This window comes from Heterocephalus glaber, unplaced genomic scaffold (assembly GCF_053883595.1).
Source record: "Heterocephalus glaber isolate CG9 unplaced genomic scaffold, H.glaber_assembly_v1.0 deba00001497, whole genome shotgun sequence".
NCBI lineage: Eukaryota > Metazoa > Chordata > Mammalia > Rodentia > Bathyergidae > Heterocephalus > Heterocephalus glaber.
In genome coordinates this window covers 7,533,021-7,548,359 of record NW_028258320.1, presented here as the reverse complement: position 1 = coordinate 7,548,359, position 15,339 = coordinate 7,533,021, and the positions used below count along the sequence as shown (strand labels likewise).

The following is a 15,339-nucleotide window of genomic DNA, read 5'->3' as shown; positions in this document are numbered from 1 at the left end:
TGGGGACTTTGTTCAGCTCCCGTATCTAAGTGAATTGTTCAATTGATAATTACTGGGGCAAGACTATGACAGTCTCCAGCCACACCGTCTTCCTGTGGGCATTCCTTCTTTGGGCTCCATCCCCAACAAGGCTCTGAGCAGCTGGGAATGCGCATCTTTGGTGACACTGCTGCCTGCTGCACTGGCCCTGTCCTTGGGGACACCTTTGAGTTGTAGCAACGGACAGGTCCTAGAATAAGCTGCAGGCTGCCTCCCGGGTGGGCACCCATGGCTTTTCTGAGAGTGGCACCCAGCAGAGCTGCCCCTGTTCCTACTGGTGGTGTCCCCTGCCCCTCTGGGGTTGAGTTAGCCACAGTGAACACTTCCCCAGGATCTGGTCCTATCTCTGTTTCAGGACATCTAGATGTTTCTATTGTTTAATCACCTTTTTTTCTACACAATTAACATGTGGGCCTATTGTGGAATGTGTACAAAATATAGATAGGCAAACTAATGTAAAAGTTGAGGAGCATTATGGCACTTGCGTGCGGTAAGCAGTATAAACGGGGTAGGAATCCCAAGGGCTGTGCTTCTGTATTGTGTACCGGGCCTAGTGTGTGTTCATCATGTGTCCCAGGTTAGCATGTTCCAGCTTGGGACACCTCTCACGGGCCCAGGCTGATGGCTCCCAGGTGTCCTGCATGAGTGGTGAGCTGGCAGAAAGGGGAGGACCAAAAGACCCCGGATTAGCTGCCCTTCTCCAGGGTCCCTGTGTCTCTATGCAGGGATGAGCGAGTGGGCTAAATTCCCTTCCTTTGCTCTGTCCACCAGCCCTGGAGCGGGGCCTGACCAAGGCCCTGAGGAAGCTGGATGACTACCTGAGCACCCCCCTGCCCGAGGAGATTGACATCAACACACTCGGGGACAATGACAAGGGCTCCCGGCGCAAGTTCCTGGATGGAGATGAGCTGACCCTGGCAGACTGCAACCTGCTGCCCAAGCTCCATGTGGTCAAGGTAAGAGAGCTCAGGCCATGGGGGCTGAGATGGGGTGCAGTGCTGGGAGCCACTGCTCGCTGGCTGTCGGCCTCTCGGAGCTCATCTGTGTTCATTAAAGGTGTGGATATGGCTCACTTTAGGGTTGCACAGAGAAAATGTGGTGTGGAAATGCCTGCATATTGTAGGGGCTCCACATATAGGAGTGCATGCTGGGTGCAGTCAGAGCACATCAAAGGCCTCTTCCTGGAGCTGCCCCTGCCACAGCCCACATCTCCATTGGTGCAGCCCCATGTCCGCATCCATGTCCTTGGTACACAGACCCTGTAGTGGCTCCCTGGGGAGACACCATCCTCTTCCCCGTGATCGGCTGCACCGCTGGAGGCTGCAGGGGCAGGGGATGGGGACCTCTTGGACCATTAGCGATACAGTGAAATCCTACATAGCAATCTGAGAGTCAGGAAGAAGGGAATTTTAAGTCAATCTCCAGATCCAAACTGGTCAGCTTTCTGCTCTGTCTGGGACAGGCTTCTGGGCAGGGTGGTGGCACGTCTCTTGGTGAGGGGGGGCCCCGTGCCGAATGAGCCAGCCTTACCACTTGGAACACCTCTGATTGTTACAGTAACCTTCCTTGTGGGGTCCCACGTGTGGTCCCTGCTGCCCCTCTATCCTTAAGAGCAACACAGGACGCCTTCGCCCTCCTTCGCCTCTCTGAAGAAGTTACTGCCAAAGTCTCCAAAGGACCATGCCTGCCACACCCTTCTCTGACGATACCCAGTATCTTTCTACCCTTCTCTGAGAAGAACCAGAGCCCACCATCCATGGGCGGGGTTTGGGCCTATTGTTCCCCAGCCATAGTCCTGAGCTGCAAATGCAGATTCTCCTGCTCAGAGCCCAGCCCAGCTGAAATCACACAGCCGGGTACACACTGGTGTTTCTGGCCTCGGTCAGAGACAGGAACGCATGGTTGAGCAAACACAATCATTAATATGCAGACTCTTTGGGCTCAGAGCCAAGCCAACGGTCACTTGTAGGAGCAACCAAGTGAGGTCACTTTGAGGTTATTAACTAGTGTGCACCCTGCTCCCCAGAGTGTGCTTCATTCTCCCTCTCCTGAGGGATATGCTGGGCCCCAGGGATGTCACTTTTCCCTCACTGGAGGGAAGAGTGCAGATTACATCTCCCCTTGCCTCCTTGTCCTTTCTCCCTTCCTCCTCTGCCGCTTTGACAGATATTAACCACACACTCAAGAATCATTGCTTGAATCAGGCAAACAAACGGCTCTCCCAGCCTGGTGTACCAGCCTGTGATTCCTCCGGCTCGTTCTAGCCACACATGGCCAAGTGAATCCTGTCCTCAGAGGACTTCAGTAGACTGCTCCCCAGAGCCTCGGGACCAGACGAGGATGGCTGGGAGGAAGGACGCTGTGCCTCACTGCTGTCTCCTTCCGTTTCTGCTGATCCCACTTATCAGATCCAGGACCTGGCAAACCTCTCCGTGTGCACAAGAGCAGAGGGGGAGCTGAGCGGCCTCCAGTTTGGCCTCAGACGCCAAAACTTAATCTGGGCTGTAGGAGCTAACTGTTTTCATATGAAAGAGCAAATGCAGAACATGAGCATGGACATCCCTGCGCCTCACAGCTGCATGTGTGTGCCCTCACCTGGCTGCCTTTCAGGTCCAGCCCTGGCCACGGACCTGAGTGGCCCTGGCCCAGAAAGCAGCAGCAGGTATCCAGCATGGCAAGGAGGGAGTCTGCAACCTGTCCTGGCCCAGCGCAGTGACCGTGTCCCCCTGAAACAAACAGGAAGAGAGACCCAAATATAAACACAAACAGATGCATTCATCTCATTTCCTCATTTCTCAAGCTATAATTTGTTCTTCGAGAACTTGCGCACTTGCCCAGTATGCACAAGACCCTGGGTTTGATCCTCAGCACTGGAAAAACAAAAAGGCCTGAGAATAAAATCTCCGCATGGACACATTTAAGGCTGTGCCATCAAGCTGTGAAGAACATCTGTTGCCGGACGGCTCGTTTTCTATGGGCTCTTCCATACCTGGCTCTTCCATGCCGGGAGTACAGCTTCCCATGGGTTTGCCCTAGGCGGAAGGCAGCTGCTTCTCCAAGGCACGGGCAGACCTGGGCAGCTGCATCTCACAGTGAACACAGTGGGGCTGCGGGACTGGCATGGGTGTGACTTCCGTTCCCTCCCATCCTGGGTGGCCTGCACTTGTCACAGGACTCTGATTCTGTCACCTTTGATCACTGGCCTCCTCTACACTGGACAGACATTGTGGGGGCTTCCTTGGTGGCCACCCAAACTCGTCATTTTAACAGAGGGGATTTTTTATAGAGAAGTTCTATGTGGAAAAGAATGGGAAGGCCTCGGTTTTACCTGCAAGGCAGCTATTGCCCCTCGTAATAGAACTGTCTCTATAAATGCGCTATATAATGGGTTCAGTGTAACAGTCTATCTCGAGTTCTCTAGACCACTGGATCATTTTCAATAGCTTTGTGGGTGCCATTGTACTTAGCGTTAATCACCCACTCGTATATCACTGGCCATTGGTATTGTACCGCTGTTTGCTATTTAGGGTGCCTGATCCTAGCAGTGTAGTTAAACCTTTGTCCACATCCATGATTATCTCCTAAGGAAAAATCCCTAGATGTGGAGCCACTAGGCTGAAGGACAAATTATATAAACGTAAGAAATATCAAATAAAACTTGGAGACAGCCCTGCCCCCACACCGCAGACATTTGGGGCATGGCCCGTGGCACTGCACGGGGGTCCTCCAGCTGTGTCCGTGCCCTGGGCCACCCCCTGGACACCTCCTGAGGGCCGCCTTCCTCCTTTACCTGTCTCTGTCTCATCTCTCTGTTTAGATCGTGGCCAAGAAATACCGCAACTATGACTTCCCTGCTGAGATGACAGGGCTGTGGCGGTACCTCAAGAACGCCTACGCCCGGGACGAGTTCACCAACACCTGTGCAGCTGACAGCGAGATCGAGCTGGCCTATGCTGACGTCGCCAAGCGTCTCAGCAGGTCCTGAGCAGCGTCCCCGCCTGCCTGCTGCAGCGGACGCCGCTCACCCCCAGGGCTCTGGCTTCACGGGCTCCACAGACTCCTCTTCCTCGCTGCCTTGGGAACATTTTTATCAGGCCACTCTTGCTGGCTCCCCGGAACCACAGCCTGCTGGCTTTGAAGGTCAGCATGTCCTCTGTCTGGACACCTGCGAAGCTGGCGGGCAGGGAGGATAGAAATGGCCAATTCTCACCTGCCAGCCGAGTCTGGGTCAGTGGATTTGGGGTCAGTCTGGGGATCCACCTGTGGGTGGTCACAGTGCTTTCTGTCCATATCCTAATATCTCTCAGATGCTTTAGCAAGTGCTAGACCAGCTCCTCCATATCGGACCCGCAAGGGCAAGCACCCATGCTGCTCTAGCTAGAGTGAGTCTGCCCCTTGCCAGGGAAGGTAGAGGGGCCAGGAGGACTGAGCTGGCCTGGGCTTTGGGCATCTGGCAGCATATTTGCTCTCAGCCGCTCATGCCCACAGATGCTCCAAGACCGGACTGCAAACTCCTCCCAGACATCCTGGCAATCCACAACCTTGGCCAACTGCGGCTTTCGCCTGTCCAGGTATCAGGAAGGAAGCTGCTGTGCAATTCCAAACTGGGGTAACTAGGATGGGGAGGGAGGGGAGCACTGTTGGTGCCAAAAGGCCCCAGGGGTCTGCAGTCATGGGTCTGCACGCTTAGGAGTGGTTGTGTGGTGAGATCGCTCATCTGGCTTGACTGCACATCAGCAAGTGGCTTCCAGGAAGCTGTGAGGAAGGGGGAGGGTGGAGGGGGCATGGGTACCGGCCGAGGGGCTCCTTATGAGGCTCAGTGCCCCTTGGTCATGGTCAGACTGGCTCCTCTCTCACGAGCTAAGCCTTGGACTGCTGATGTCACTAACTACCAACCTCATAGTGAGCACCCCAGACCTGGCCAAAAATGTCTTTCTGGTCTCTCTGAGCTTCCCTGACCATGGGTTTGCTGGTTGGTGCTCCCCGGGGTTTCCTGGTGGCCCAGGACAGGCAGAAGCACATGGAAGAGGTGGAATGATGGTGGGACGTCTTAGCAGAAAGTCATGGGCCCTCCTGACCTCGAAACCATGTGGTGTGAACTGGAAGAAAAACGGGTCCCCATCTGGATTAACTTTCCAACTGCTGGATGACAAAGGGCAGTAATGTTCCTGCTCATTGTCCCCCTTAGTCCTTCCCCTTGCCTGTCACCTCCTGGCCTTCCTCTTGCACAGAGGAAACAGAGAGAATGGACTAAGCCTCAGCTCCTCTTGGGGGAACACTGTGAAGAAACATCCCCAACCCCTCCCTCTGTGCTTTGGGAGGAGGCCGAGGATCCCCCTGACCCAAGGGAAAGCACACTGCTGGGGAGAACAGGATGGCCAGGTCCTTTACACAGAAACAGCAGTCCTAACCCACACACTCATCTGACCCACTGACCCCAGGAATCTCCAAAGAAAAATTCACTCACAATGAAACCTAGGGCAGGAAGCAGGGGGTCTCTTCCTACCCCCATGAAGAAGAGGATGCAGTCAGCAGGGCATTGGGTGAGCCCATTCCTGTCCCCCACTGGAGGACCTTTCTGCACCCCTGGCGATGTCTGAAGGGAGACAGGTAGAAGCTGTCAAATGGGCCAAACCAAGTCTGTTGTCCCTGGGCGTTCTGCCTGGGGCTGAGTGAGCACACATAAATAGCAGTATTAGGCATGGCAGGGGGTATTACAGATCCATTATAACCCTTCAAAGGCAGGCAGGAGTTATGGAGGCAAGGCCTTTCTGGGCCCTTTGTTCAGAAATATCTTTTCATTTCAGCTGTAGCTTATCATGTAACGCAACTAACTGACTACTGAGTTATTAGAGTCATGATGTCTTATGGGCAGATTCATCACAGTATATGAAATAACAGTAATATTACCTTCCAGTTTTATTCAAAGGAGATTTTTGTCCAAATCCTAGGGCCTCTCTGGGCACTGGCCTTAACTTTGCCCTGTGGCATCCTCCGTGCTGTGAGGCCATTTGCTCCAAGCACTCCTCACCTCAGAGTCCTGGATGGAGACATCTTTGCAATCAGTCCTGGAGAATACATTTGGTAGCACAGAAAGGGCATTATTTGTGTTGAGATCCTATTTTCTTTTGTATTTTTCTCTCCTTTGACTTTCATATCACCATTTTTTGGGCTGGTTAGTGGAAGGCAGAGGCAGAGAACTAGAGTCAAACTCAGCATTACAGAGTTGAATTTGTCCCTGCTCTGGACTGCCTACCTCTGCATGTGGCCGAGAGAAGTATTGGATGCAGTTTTAATAACTCTGCAAGAAGAGCTTGATAAATATAATCCTGATTGAGTCAGAGCACAGTTCCTTTATCTCTTGACAAAGGAAGGCAAATGCCAGGTGAATTTGGAATCACAGGAGTATGAATCACTTCTTCTAGCCTCCTGGTGGCAGGCAAAGCAGCAAAAATGGAGGAGATGCAGCCAGCTTGCTTGGCTACACGATCCCAAGCAAGTTCAGCTTCCCAGGAAAGGCCACCTCTTCAGTGTTCCCTCCTCAAGCTGCTGGTGCTGGAGAGGAGCTTGATCTTCTTAACACAAGGCAACACCGGAAGTGTCTTCCGGCCCTTCTCAGATGGAACAAGGGAGCCTTTCACTGCACCTGTGCTACTCGGTGGTTGCTCTGCAGTCAGACAATATCAAGCGTCTTAGGGTGGTCACACGAAGGAGCAGACACAGGCGGTCTAAGAGTCCCACGAGTCAGCAAGGCCTAAACACAGAATGGAAAGGAGGCAGAGACAGGAAGTTCTCTCTGGTGTGAGCTTACCATCACTGTGGCCGTCTCTGTCCGAGGGTCTCAAAGCAGCTTTGTCTGTGTTCACCTCTATCCCCAGGGCCCAGGGGCCAGCTCAGTGGTGCTGTTCCTTGGAAACTCATGGTTAAAAACTAAGCTCAATGATTCTCAAGGGGTCACTTTCTTATGTTCTTTATGACATTAAGAAGAATATTAAGAAAGCACTAGAGAAAGAAGTGTAGGCGTGAATACCCAGTCTGTTCTGACATCAGCAGACCATGAGTGATGTCGTCACTGGCCATCCAGCCCCTCTGCACCCAGGCCCCTGTTCAGACCACACAGCCCGTGTCCTCATGCAAATCCCCACTCTTCTCCCTTCCCTGTATCCTTCTCCAGCCTAACTGCAGACACTCAAGTCTCATAATCAGATATGACCCAAACTGTGCATAACCTCATTTAATGTCCTTTAAAGAAGTAAATTCGACTCCCTGTACTAACCAAAAGTAAATGAAATATTGCCTCTACATAAGGTCTGGGCTAACCTGTGTTTCTATTAATGCAATCTAGTTTTTGGGGAAACACAGTTTTAAAGATCTAATTAGTCTAAGGCATTTTGTATATAGTTAGAGATCTCACAATATTAACTATGCATATATTTAAAATATAAAATATCCAGCTGATGTTTGAATTTGTCTTTTTTTTTTCCTGGCCACTGAGTTGTACCATTTTCTAAGCCGGGGAGTTAACTGAGTTAGTAAAAGATGCCTAGCTTTTATAAAAGAACAAGCATTCATTTAATAAAGACACTCCGAATGATAGTTACTAGATTTTCCTGAGACCTTTAACTGTGGTGATAAAATAACAGGCCTTGCTTTCAAGCCTTAATGAATGTAAAATGCCTTTTAATGAAGATAGAGCTGAGTGCTTTCCTCATAACTCTGGAGCAATTATGAATTTGTTTCCTGGTCTTGATTGGAATGGGCTGGTTTCAAATAAAGTTGGTTTATTTTCAAATATTACCTGAGTCTGACCATCAGAGTTCTTATTTAAAGTGGGGATTTCCTATGCTGTTTTAAATGACAAGTCTAGAATACTTTCTTTCCAAGTAAAGTTTATTATTTTCCCATTATAAAATATGTTTATTCATCTTAAAAATTAAAAACCAGAGAAAAGAAAGGAAATGGAAAAAAGTGGGGGAAACAACCATCCAAACACCACTATTTTTTAAGCAAGGCCAACCCTTCTTCCGTAGTGCATGGGTTAGGTGACACATTATGGACACCCCTCGTGCCTCTCAGTTCTTGTCTATATTGTCACCCCTGAGGGAAGGCCAGTGGTGTTAGCCCAGATGTGACATGGAGCACATCCTGAGGTATCAGTGCCCTTGTGCCCCAGGTTTTGGCACTCAGAGCCTCAAGTTCCCAGCCTGACTGAGGGCCCTTAAGTTGCACTGAAGCTGCTATAACATAGGACGGAGCCATCTATGAGCATTGCTGCTGCTGTCCCTCCTGGGTCCTCCACATGCTCCAAGCATGAGAATAGAGAGTGATGACAGGTCCCCATGGGAGGGCAGCCTGGAGCTCAAAATGATGACCACTTTCCATCCCGCTGCCCCTTGTTCTCTGCAGAGCTCTGATGGGGTCAGGAGACAACTCTTCTCCTCCCCACTGCCCAGCCAGTCCCCCACACTGCCACCCCCCGTCACTCAGAGGACAGTTACTCCACTTCTGGTTCCATGGGAAGTCACAAGTGGTCTGTGCTTGGTTTCAGTGATCCTGGCCAAATCCTGCCCAGTGCTGTGTGGGCAGATCACCCAAGGACTTCTGGGAAAGAGCCCCTAGATTAGTTACTTCTCTCCTGTTGCTGAGACAAAATACCCAACACCCACAAGTTAAAAGGGGAAAGTTTTATTTAGCTTACAGTTTGTAGAGGTCTCAGTCCATAATTGGCTGGCTCCAAGACAGGGTGGCATGGCAGACAGGCATCACAGAAGAGAAACTGTTCATGGTGGGCAGAAGGCAGCAGAACAACAAGGGTGGACCACAGCTCTTTCTATCCCTTATATCTTATCCAGGCTGCTTAGGGCAGGTAGCACTCAAACCCTTAATCCTAGTGCCCTTGATCCTAGCATTGCACCATGAATCAATCCCAGTGTTATGCAGTCTAGATCCAGCTACCTCTGAAAAAGCCCCATCTATGACGGCATGAGACAAACATGGGGAAACTAAAAAAGGAAAAAGTCCTTATTGTAGGTAACAAAAGGGTTACCATCCTAGACCAAACCTAATGGGTGCTGTGCCAGTATGGTTTCAAGGGCACTGGGGACATATTTGGGGAAGAGGAGGGGAAGTTGGTAATGGGGAGGTTCTCTGACTTATAGCCTTAGAAACATTGTATTCACAAGTACTGGACTTGTGATGAGCTGTATTCTACCAGAAAGTTCCCCGGGAAATTCTCATGATTCGTGGAACTCTTGGTGTGCCAAGTGAGATCAGACCAGTCTCATAGGGATGCTCGGTGTGGAGGAGTTGAGAGAAAGATGGACAGTGACCATCCCAGAGCTGGGATTCAGGAAAGTGTGACATAGGCAAGTGAAGCAAGGAAACCCATAAAAATCCAAGTCTATATTTCTAGTAAAATGGTCTCCAAAGTACTATAGCATCTAAAATAAAACCCAAGAGACAGGCAAATCTCCAGCCTTAAATCCTAGATTAATTAATAGTGGAAGGAGATTTTACTCAGCTGGAACCAGAGGACTTTTGGGAAACAGTGGCCACCAATCTTTCCTTTGGTCCCACCACATTCTCACACATTGTACAGCTCCATAAGCACGATCCCTTAACAGACTGTCAGGGATGCTTAGATTCTCCAAAAATACAAACCAAGATGGCCCTAACTCACCAGGCCTTCATTTATCAAGATGCTGTGTAACTGGAAAACAAAAACTAGGAGGGAGGTGATGAGTGCGAAGGATCATGAGACTCTCACTAAAACACTACATAATAAAGACCACAGCAGGGCCAAGTTCAACATCCAGGAGAGACACAGAGCCCAAAGCTGTCCTGTGGTTATTTAATTCTAGAAAAGGGAGCTATGTCAGAGTGCTGAGGACGATAATGAAAGGAGCAGTTAAAATGTAAACTGCCCACTAGAGACTGTTTTAAAATGCTTTTTTGGAGTACCTTACAGGGAAATCCAAAGTCAATAATAAAAGGCTCCATAAATGCATCAAGGCAGAAAGCCAACTAGATAATCAGGGCAACCACTTGACCCAGAGCTGCCCTGGGAGACAAAATGGAGAAAACACGGAGGGGCAGGGGTTTTTCTTTTTGGCTCTGTAAAGATGAAGAAAGGCAACATGGATATTTTCATTTCCATTTTTGAAAGATTCTGTTCATAAACAGGGACTCAAACACAAGCAGGCCCAATGGATCGTGGGCCGTAATGACAGCCAGAAGTGGCCTGGGAGTGTAGCCACTGGATGAAATACATGGCTACAAGAAAGATGGGAGCAAGCATTCCTAAGAGTGACAGTTATGTGCCCCATACAGGCAAAAACAAGCCCAAACTACACCCACAGACTAGTGAATTCTGAATGGTCCCTAGCAGCCAAAGCTTTGATATTCCAGCATCTGGCCACTATGGCCAAAACAGCAGCCACACGCTGTGCTTCCTGCAATAGCCTAGCCATAATGCAGCAAACCTAACCTCTCCTGGTGCACAGCCTGGACATGGTTCCTCTGGCCTGCAGGCCCGACGGCCACACCATGAGGCGTGTTAATGGTGGCAATAGCCACCATGGTGAGACCAGCCTCGGAGCCCCAGGTGATAAACAGCACATATTTATATTTATATTCTCTCAAATTCTTACCACATCCCTGCAATGCAGTCTGTTTTATTTGCAGGTGGGATGTGGGGCCCATAGAGGTAGGGTGGGTCATTCATATTTATAAGCCAGTGAAGAGCTTTCATTTCAACTGGAAGGCCAATAGCAAGGCTAAAACAAAAGGCAGCCTTCCTCTTAGACAGAAAGGCAGAGATGTACTAGGACCAAAGCCAAAGTGATGAGAAGGGTGAGCTGGCCAACATAGAGAATGGGAAACAGGCAGCACATTGTATGGGGAACCCTGAAACACTGAAAATTAAAAATACTCTATAAATTGCTGTACCTTGCATTCTGTTCTGTAAAAGTACACAAAGAGAGTCCTTAGCTCTGTTTATGTTGCAGTGCATCATTTCCGTTGTATAGATGTGTTTTTATTTCTTTATAAATGTTTTTAGCTGAAAAAGAAGATCACGTACCACATAAAAGGCATCCAATTTGAAAGTGTTGCAATGAAACGTAGGCAATTTTCCTACCCGGAACATTCCCACGTTCATCCCAAGGGCCCCACTGGCAACACAGTATTCTTGCACAGTATTTATTTCCAGAAATTTTACACACACTAAGATATAGATGAGAGGACCTGTACGTGGTCTTTTTCAGTAAGAAAATAGGGTATGTAGGGAGTGTATATGGATGCATTGTGTTTATCAAAAATGGGAGCACAATGTTTTTATCTTGCATTTTTTTACTAAGTATCTTTTGGGAGCTTTTTATATCAATGTATGTTTCATAGTTTTTGTAACAGCTGCATGGTGTTTCGCTGCATGACTGTAACTTAACTCACCTAACTGCTCAACTTTTAGTATACATTCAAGTCATTTCCAGTCTTTTGCTGTGGCCAATGTCCTAGGAGGTATCGTTGGAGGAATATAAGAAAATATGTATGGGAGAGGTTCCTGGAGGTGTATGTACCAGATCCCAGGCATGTGCATTTAATTTGTTACTTTTATTTTAAATAGAAAATTTATTTCCATAGTTCAAAATTTAAATACTATAACAAAATAAATATAGGGAAGCCTCATGCCCTGCCTATCCCTGATCATTGTATTTCCTTCGGTCTCTGGAAATGCTTTATTTGTTCCTTCTAAATCCTTCCCGATTGCTCTTTACGCAGTCAGGATGCAAGGAAATGCACATATAAACTTAACTCCTCTTCTTGTGCTCAAAATGTGCACTGTACACCTTGCTCTGCATCTTACACGTTTCAATTCGTGTATCCTAGAGATCTTGCTGTGGACTGGATGTGTCCCCCAAATTCACACTGAAACTTCACCCCCAACGTCACAGTATCAGGAGGTGGGGGCTTGGGAGTGAGATCGCTGCCCTAATAAGCACAGACATAAGACAGGTGATCTCTCTGCTGTCTGCCATGTGAGGACACAGGGAAGAGGAGGCCCTCGCAAGACCCCAGATTGGCCAGGGCCTTGATCTTGGACTTCCCAGTCTCCAGAACTGTGAAAAATACATTTCTGTTGGTCATAAGCCACCCAATTGACATCATTTTGTTATAGCAGCACAAACAGACCTAGCCAGGTGTTTGCATACATGCATGCACACAGCACTGGCCGCCATCCTTTTTCATGGCTGCATGCTACTCCCTTGCACTGTTTAATTCATCCCCTTCTAATGGATACTAAAGCTATTTCTAAGATTTTACTATTGAAAACTACATAAATTACACTGGACCAGATTGTCTCTCTTTAGAATTAGCACCACAAAAGCCATTTCCTCTCTTAGGAGGTAAGCTCTAAACTGAAGAAGCAAGCTCCTACATTTACTCCAGAAATGTAGGGAAGCAGCTTTGATTTCCACTATATCCATGTGTTATAGCTTGAACTATGTCTCCAAAACAGACACGTTTGAGTCCTGTGTCTCTGACCTTCTTTAGGAACAGAGCTTTTCAGGAAACCAGGCTGAGATGAGGTCAGTTTGACTGGTGTCTTTATAAGAGGAAGAACGCTCAGACAGACAGGGGAGGCCACATGAGCACAGAGGCCGGGATTGGAGTTGTGTTGCTATAAACCAAAGGCCATAAACTTGGGGCCACCAGAAGCTGAAAGAGCAGGGGTTCTCCCCCAGGAGCTCTGGGAGTGTAGGGCTCAGACAATGCCTTGATTCTGGACGTCTAGAGTTGATACCTGTGTGAGAGTAACTCTGTTTCATGAAGGTGGGACTAGTCACAGGAACCTGATGTCCTGTCATCTGTTTATGACCTGGTATGTCCCGAATGCTGAAAAGTATGACAGTAAAAGACATGGCCATGCCTTCCCCTTCATAGACCTCCCCCTTGCTTTGAGCTCACTTACCATTCTTACACTTTCTGAAGTAGCTCTGAAGTCCTCTTTCCTGAGTGTCCTTAGTTGTGCTGTCATGGTTGCCTGGATGACATGAATCAGTTCAAAATATTTACCTTTCATGATCATTTTGACTTTGGGGAAGACCCAGGAGTCGCACAGGGCCAGATCCAGTGAATAAGGTGGATGAGGACATAGCCTCCTGTTTTTACGAGCCCGCCTTTCCATCAGATGGCATGCAGCAGCAGTTTCCACTGTGTTTTTTATCACACCTTAAAGGGCATCCAGGAAAGAGGACTTCCAGAACTGCTTCAGAAAGTGGTGAGAATGATGGGAAAAGTGAGTTCTAGGCAAGAGGGACTTTCTTAAATTTAAACATTGGTCATACTCTTTGATCACTCCTCTCATAAGCCCCTGTGCTGGCCGAGAACAGGGAATGTTCCAGGCATGCTTGGAGATCAAAGGTGGCTCCTTCCTGTCACTCCCTGTGACTTACACAGAGTCCCTGACATCCAGAGGCACTGATCTTGTTTCGCCTGCCTTCATAATCTGGAAAATGAGCCTTCCTTCCTCTGCCCCTACCTCATCATGCAGGGACAAACTCACCAGCTTCCTCCAGCCCACATGCTCTTGAGATCTCCAGTGACTAAGGCAGAAAAGACTTGTTTCCAAAGTCATTCGCCCAAGAAGCACCTGGAGTACTTAGCTGGCAGGTTTCTCCTGCAGACTTCCTTTCAGGTGATCACGAACTTGGCAGTGGGGCACTTGGCTAATCCTCAAAGAAGAAAAATCAAAATGCCTTGTTCTCCTGCCCCATAATTATGTTATCCAGTTACTCTCTGTTAGCTGGTGATAAAAGGAAATCTACCCAGGGTACTCAGCTGGTAGCCTTGACAGGTTTATATTGCCACCTGGAGCAGGGTTGCTGAGAGGGGTTGAGGGGTATTCTCCACACAGGTATAACTCAGTGCACAAGGACAGGATGCCCTTGTTCAGGGTGGGTGCCCAGAGCATTTGCACCCTTGGTGAAGGGCCAGGCAAATGTCCCCCCCCTGAGGTCACCTTTGATGATGGACCCAGATGCAGAGGCAAAGCTTGGGCCAGGGTCAGGATGAGGGCTGCACCTGGGGATGCTGTTGAGCGTGTCCCTTCCCTTGAATCATATGGTCCCTTCTACCACCTGCCCTGGGCCATGGGTGGACCTATTGGAGCCCCCAATGAGGCTTGGACTATTGAGTGCCTTGGTACATTGGGGCTTTAACCACAGATTCAGTTTTAGCCCATTGGTCCTGTTCCTTGGCATCCACCTTCATTTAGGTTCCCCCACTCTCATCCATAGAAATTATTTCCAATTCAGGCGCCATATTGGTTTCGAGGAAGAGAGCTCATGTTTCCATGATGGCTTCAGAACAATGAGGTCTCCATCCACTCTAGACTACACTGGAAGCTTGTAACAGCTGCATGGTGTTTTGCTGCATGACTGTAACTTCAATTCCCTTCTCTGCACCACTTGAACCTAAGTCTTTCTGAATCTGCTGCAGACATGTGGAAAAGCCCCACGCTTCCTTAGCTTTAGGTGCTCGCAGGAGAGGCTTCTTTTTCCCTGGGTGGCTATGACTTCGGCTCCCTTTGGAGTCCCTTTTGGTTGAACTTAGATTCAGAAGCTGTTCAAAGAGTTGAGGTTCTTGTCTTCTCACCTTTTCTCTGTCAAATTTGTATCTGCAGTGAGAAAGCTTAGTACACTTCCCCTCCATACATTTCCCTGGTCAGTCCTGTTCCTTTGTGAAAAATAAACAATGGTCATCTGTTGCCACTGGAAGCGTAACATGATTAAAATATTCCGGGGAGGCATCTTAGTTCAAGCTACTGTAGCAATCATCGTAGATTGGGTGGCATATAAATTCTCCATACCTCTGGCCAGAAGACAACCTCATCTCTCACTGCTAGGGTTACTTTCTGATGTAGACCTGCATGGCTAGTCTCAGCCTAACTCACTAGCCAGCCTCAGTTTCCTCCTATCATCGTGATTGTATCTTATTCTCCAGGCCACGGCCAACTTGTCATCATTCTCCCCTTCGACGTTGTTCACGTTCCTCTTGTGGTCTGCAATCCTCTCTTCAGCTTCAAGACCCCCTTCTGACGGTGCCCACTGGAAGCCATGGTGTGCTCTGTCTCCCGTGGGTACTTTCTTTTCACCCTGGTGGCAGGCCAGGCCCATGTTTGCCTGTAGCATGGGATTCGGAGTGACTTGAGATCTGGGCAATATTTCTCTTATTTCTGAGCTCCAGTCCCCCACACAGTACACAACAGGCACTGAATAAATGCTGTAAAGTTGTGCCTCA

General features: G+C 48.7%; 1 protein-coding gene across 2 annotated transcripts in view; it reads left to right on the top strand.

The window, feature by feature from the left end:
• Positions 1-7,836, top strand: part of Clic5 (CLIC family member 5) — a 98,524-nt gene extending 90,688 nt beyond the window's left edge. For both annotated transcript variants that reach the window (XM_004846430.4, XM_004846431.4), the window contains exons 5-6: positions 811-995; positions 3,857-7,836. In XM_004846430.4, coding sequence (XP_004846487.1) covers positions 811-995; positions 3,857-4,024 — 353 coding nt within the window. In that variant the 3' untranslated portion in view covers positions 4,025-7,836. The remainder of the gene's footprint in view (positions 1-810; positions 996-3,856) is intronic.
• Positions 7,837-15,339: the final 7,503 nt, after the last annotated feature.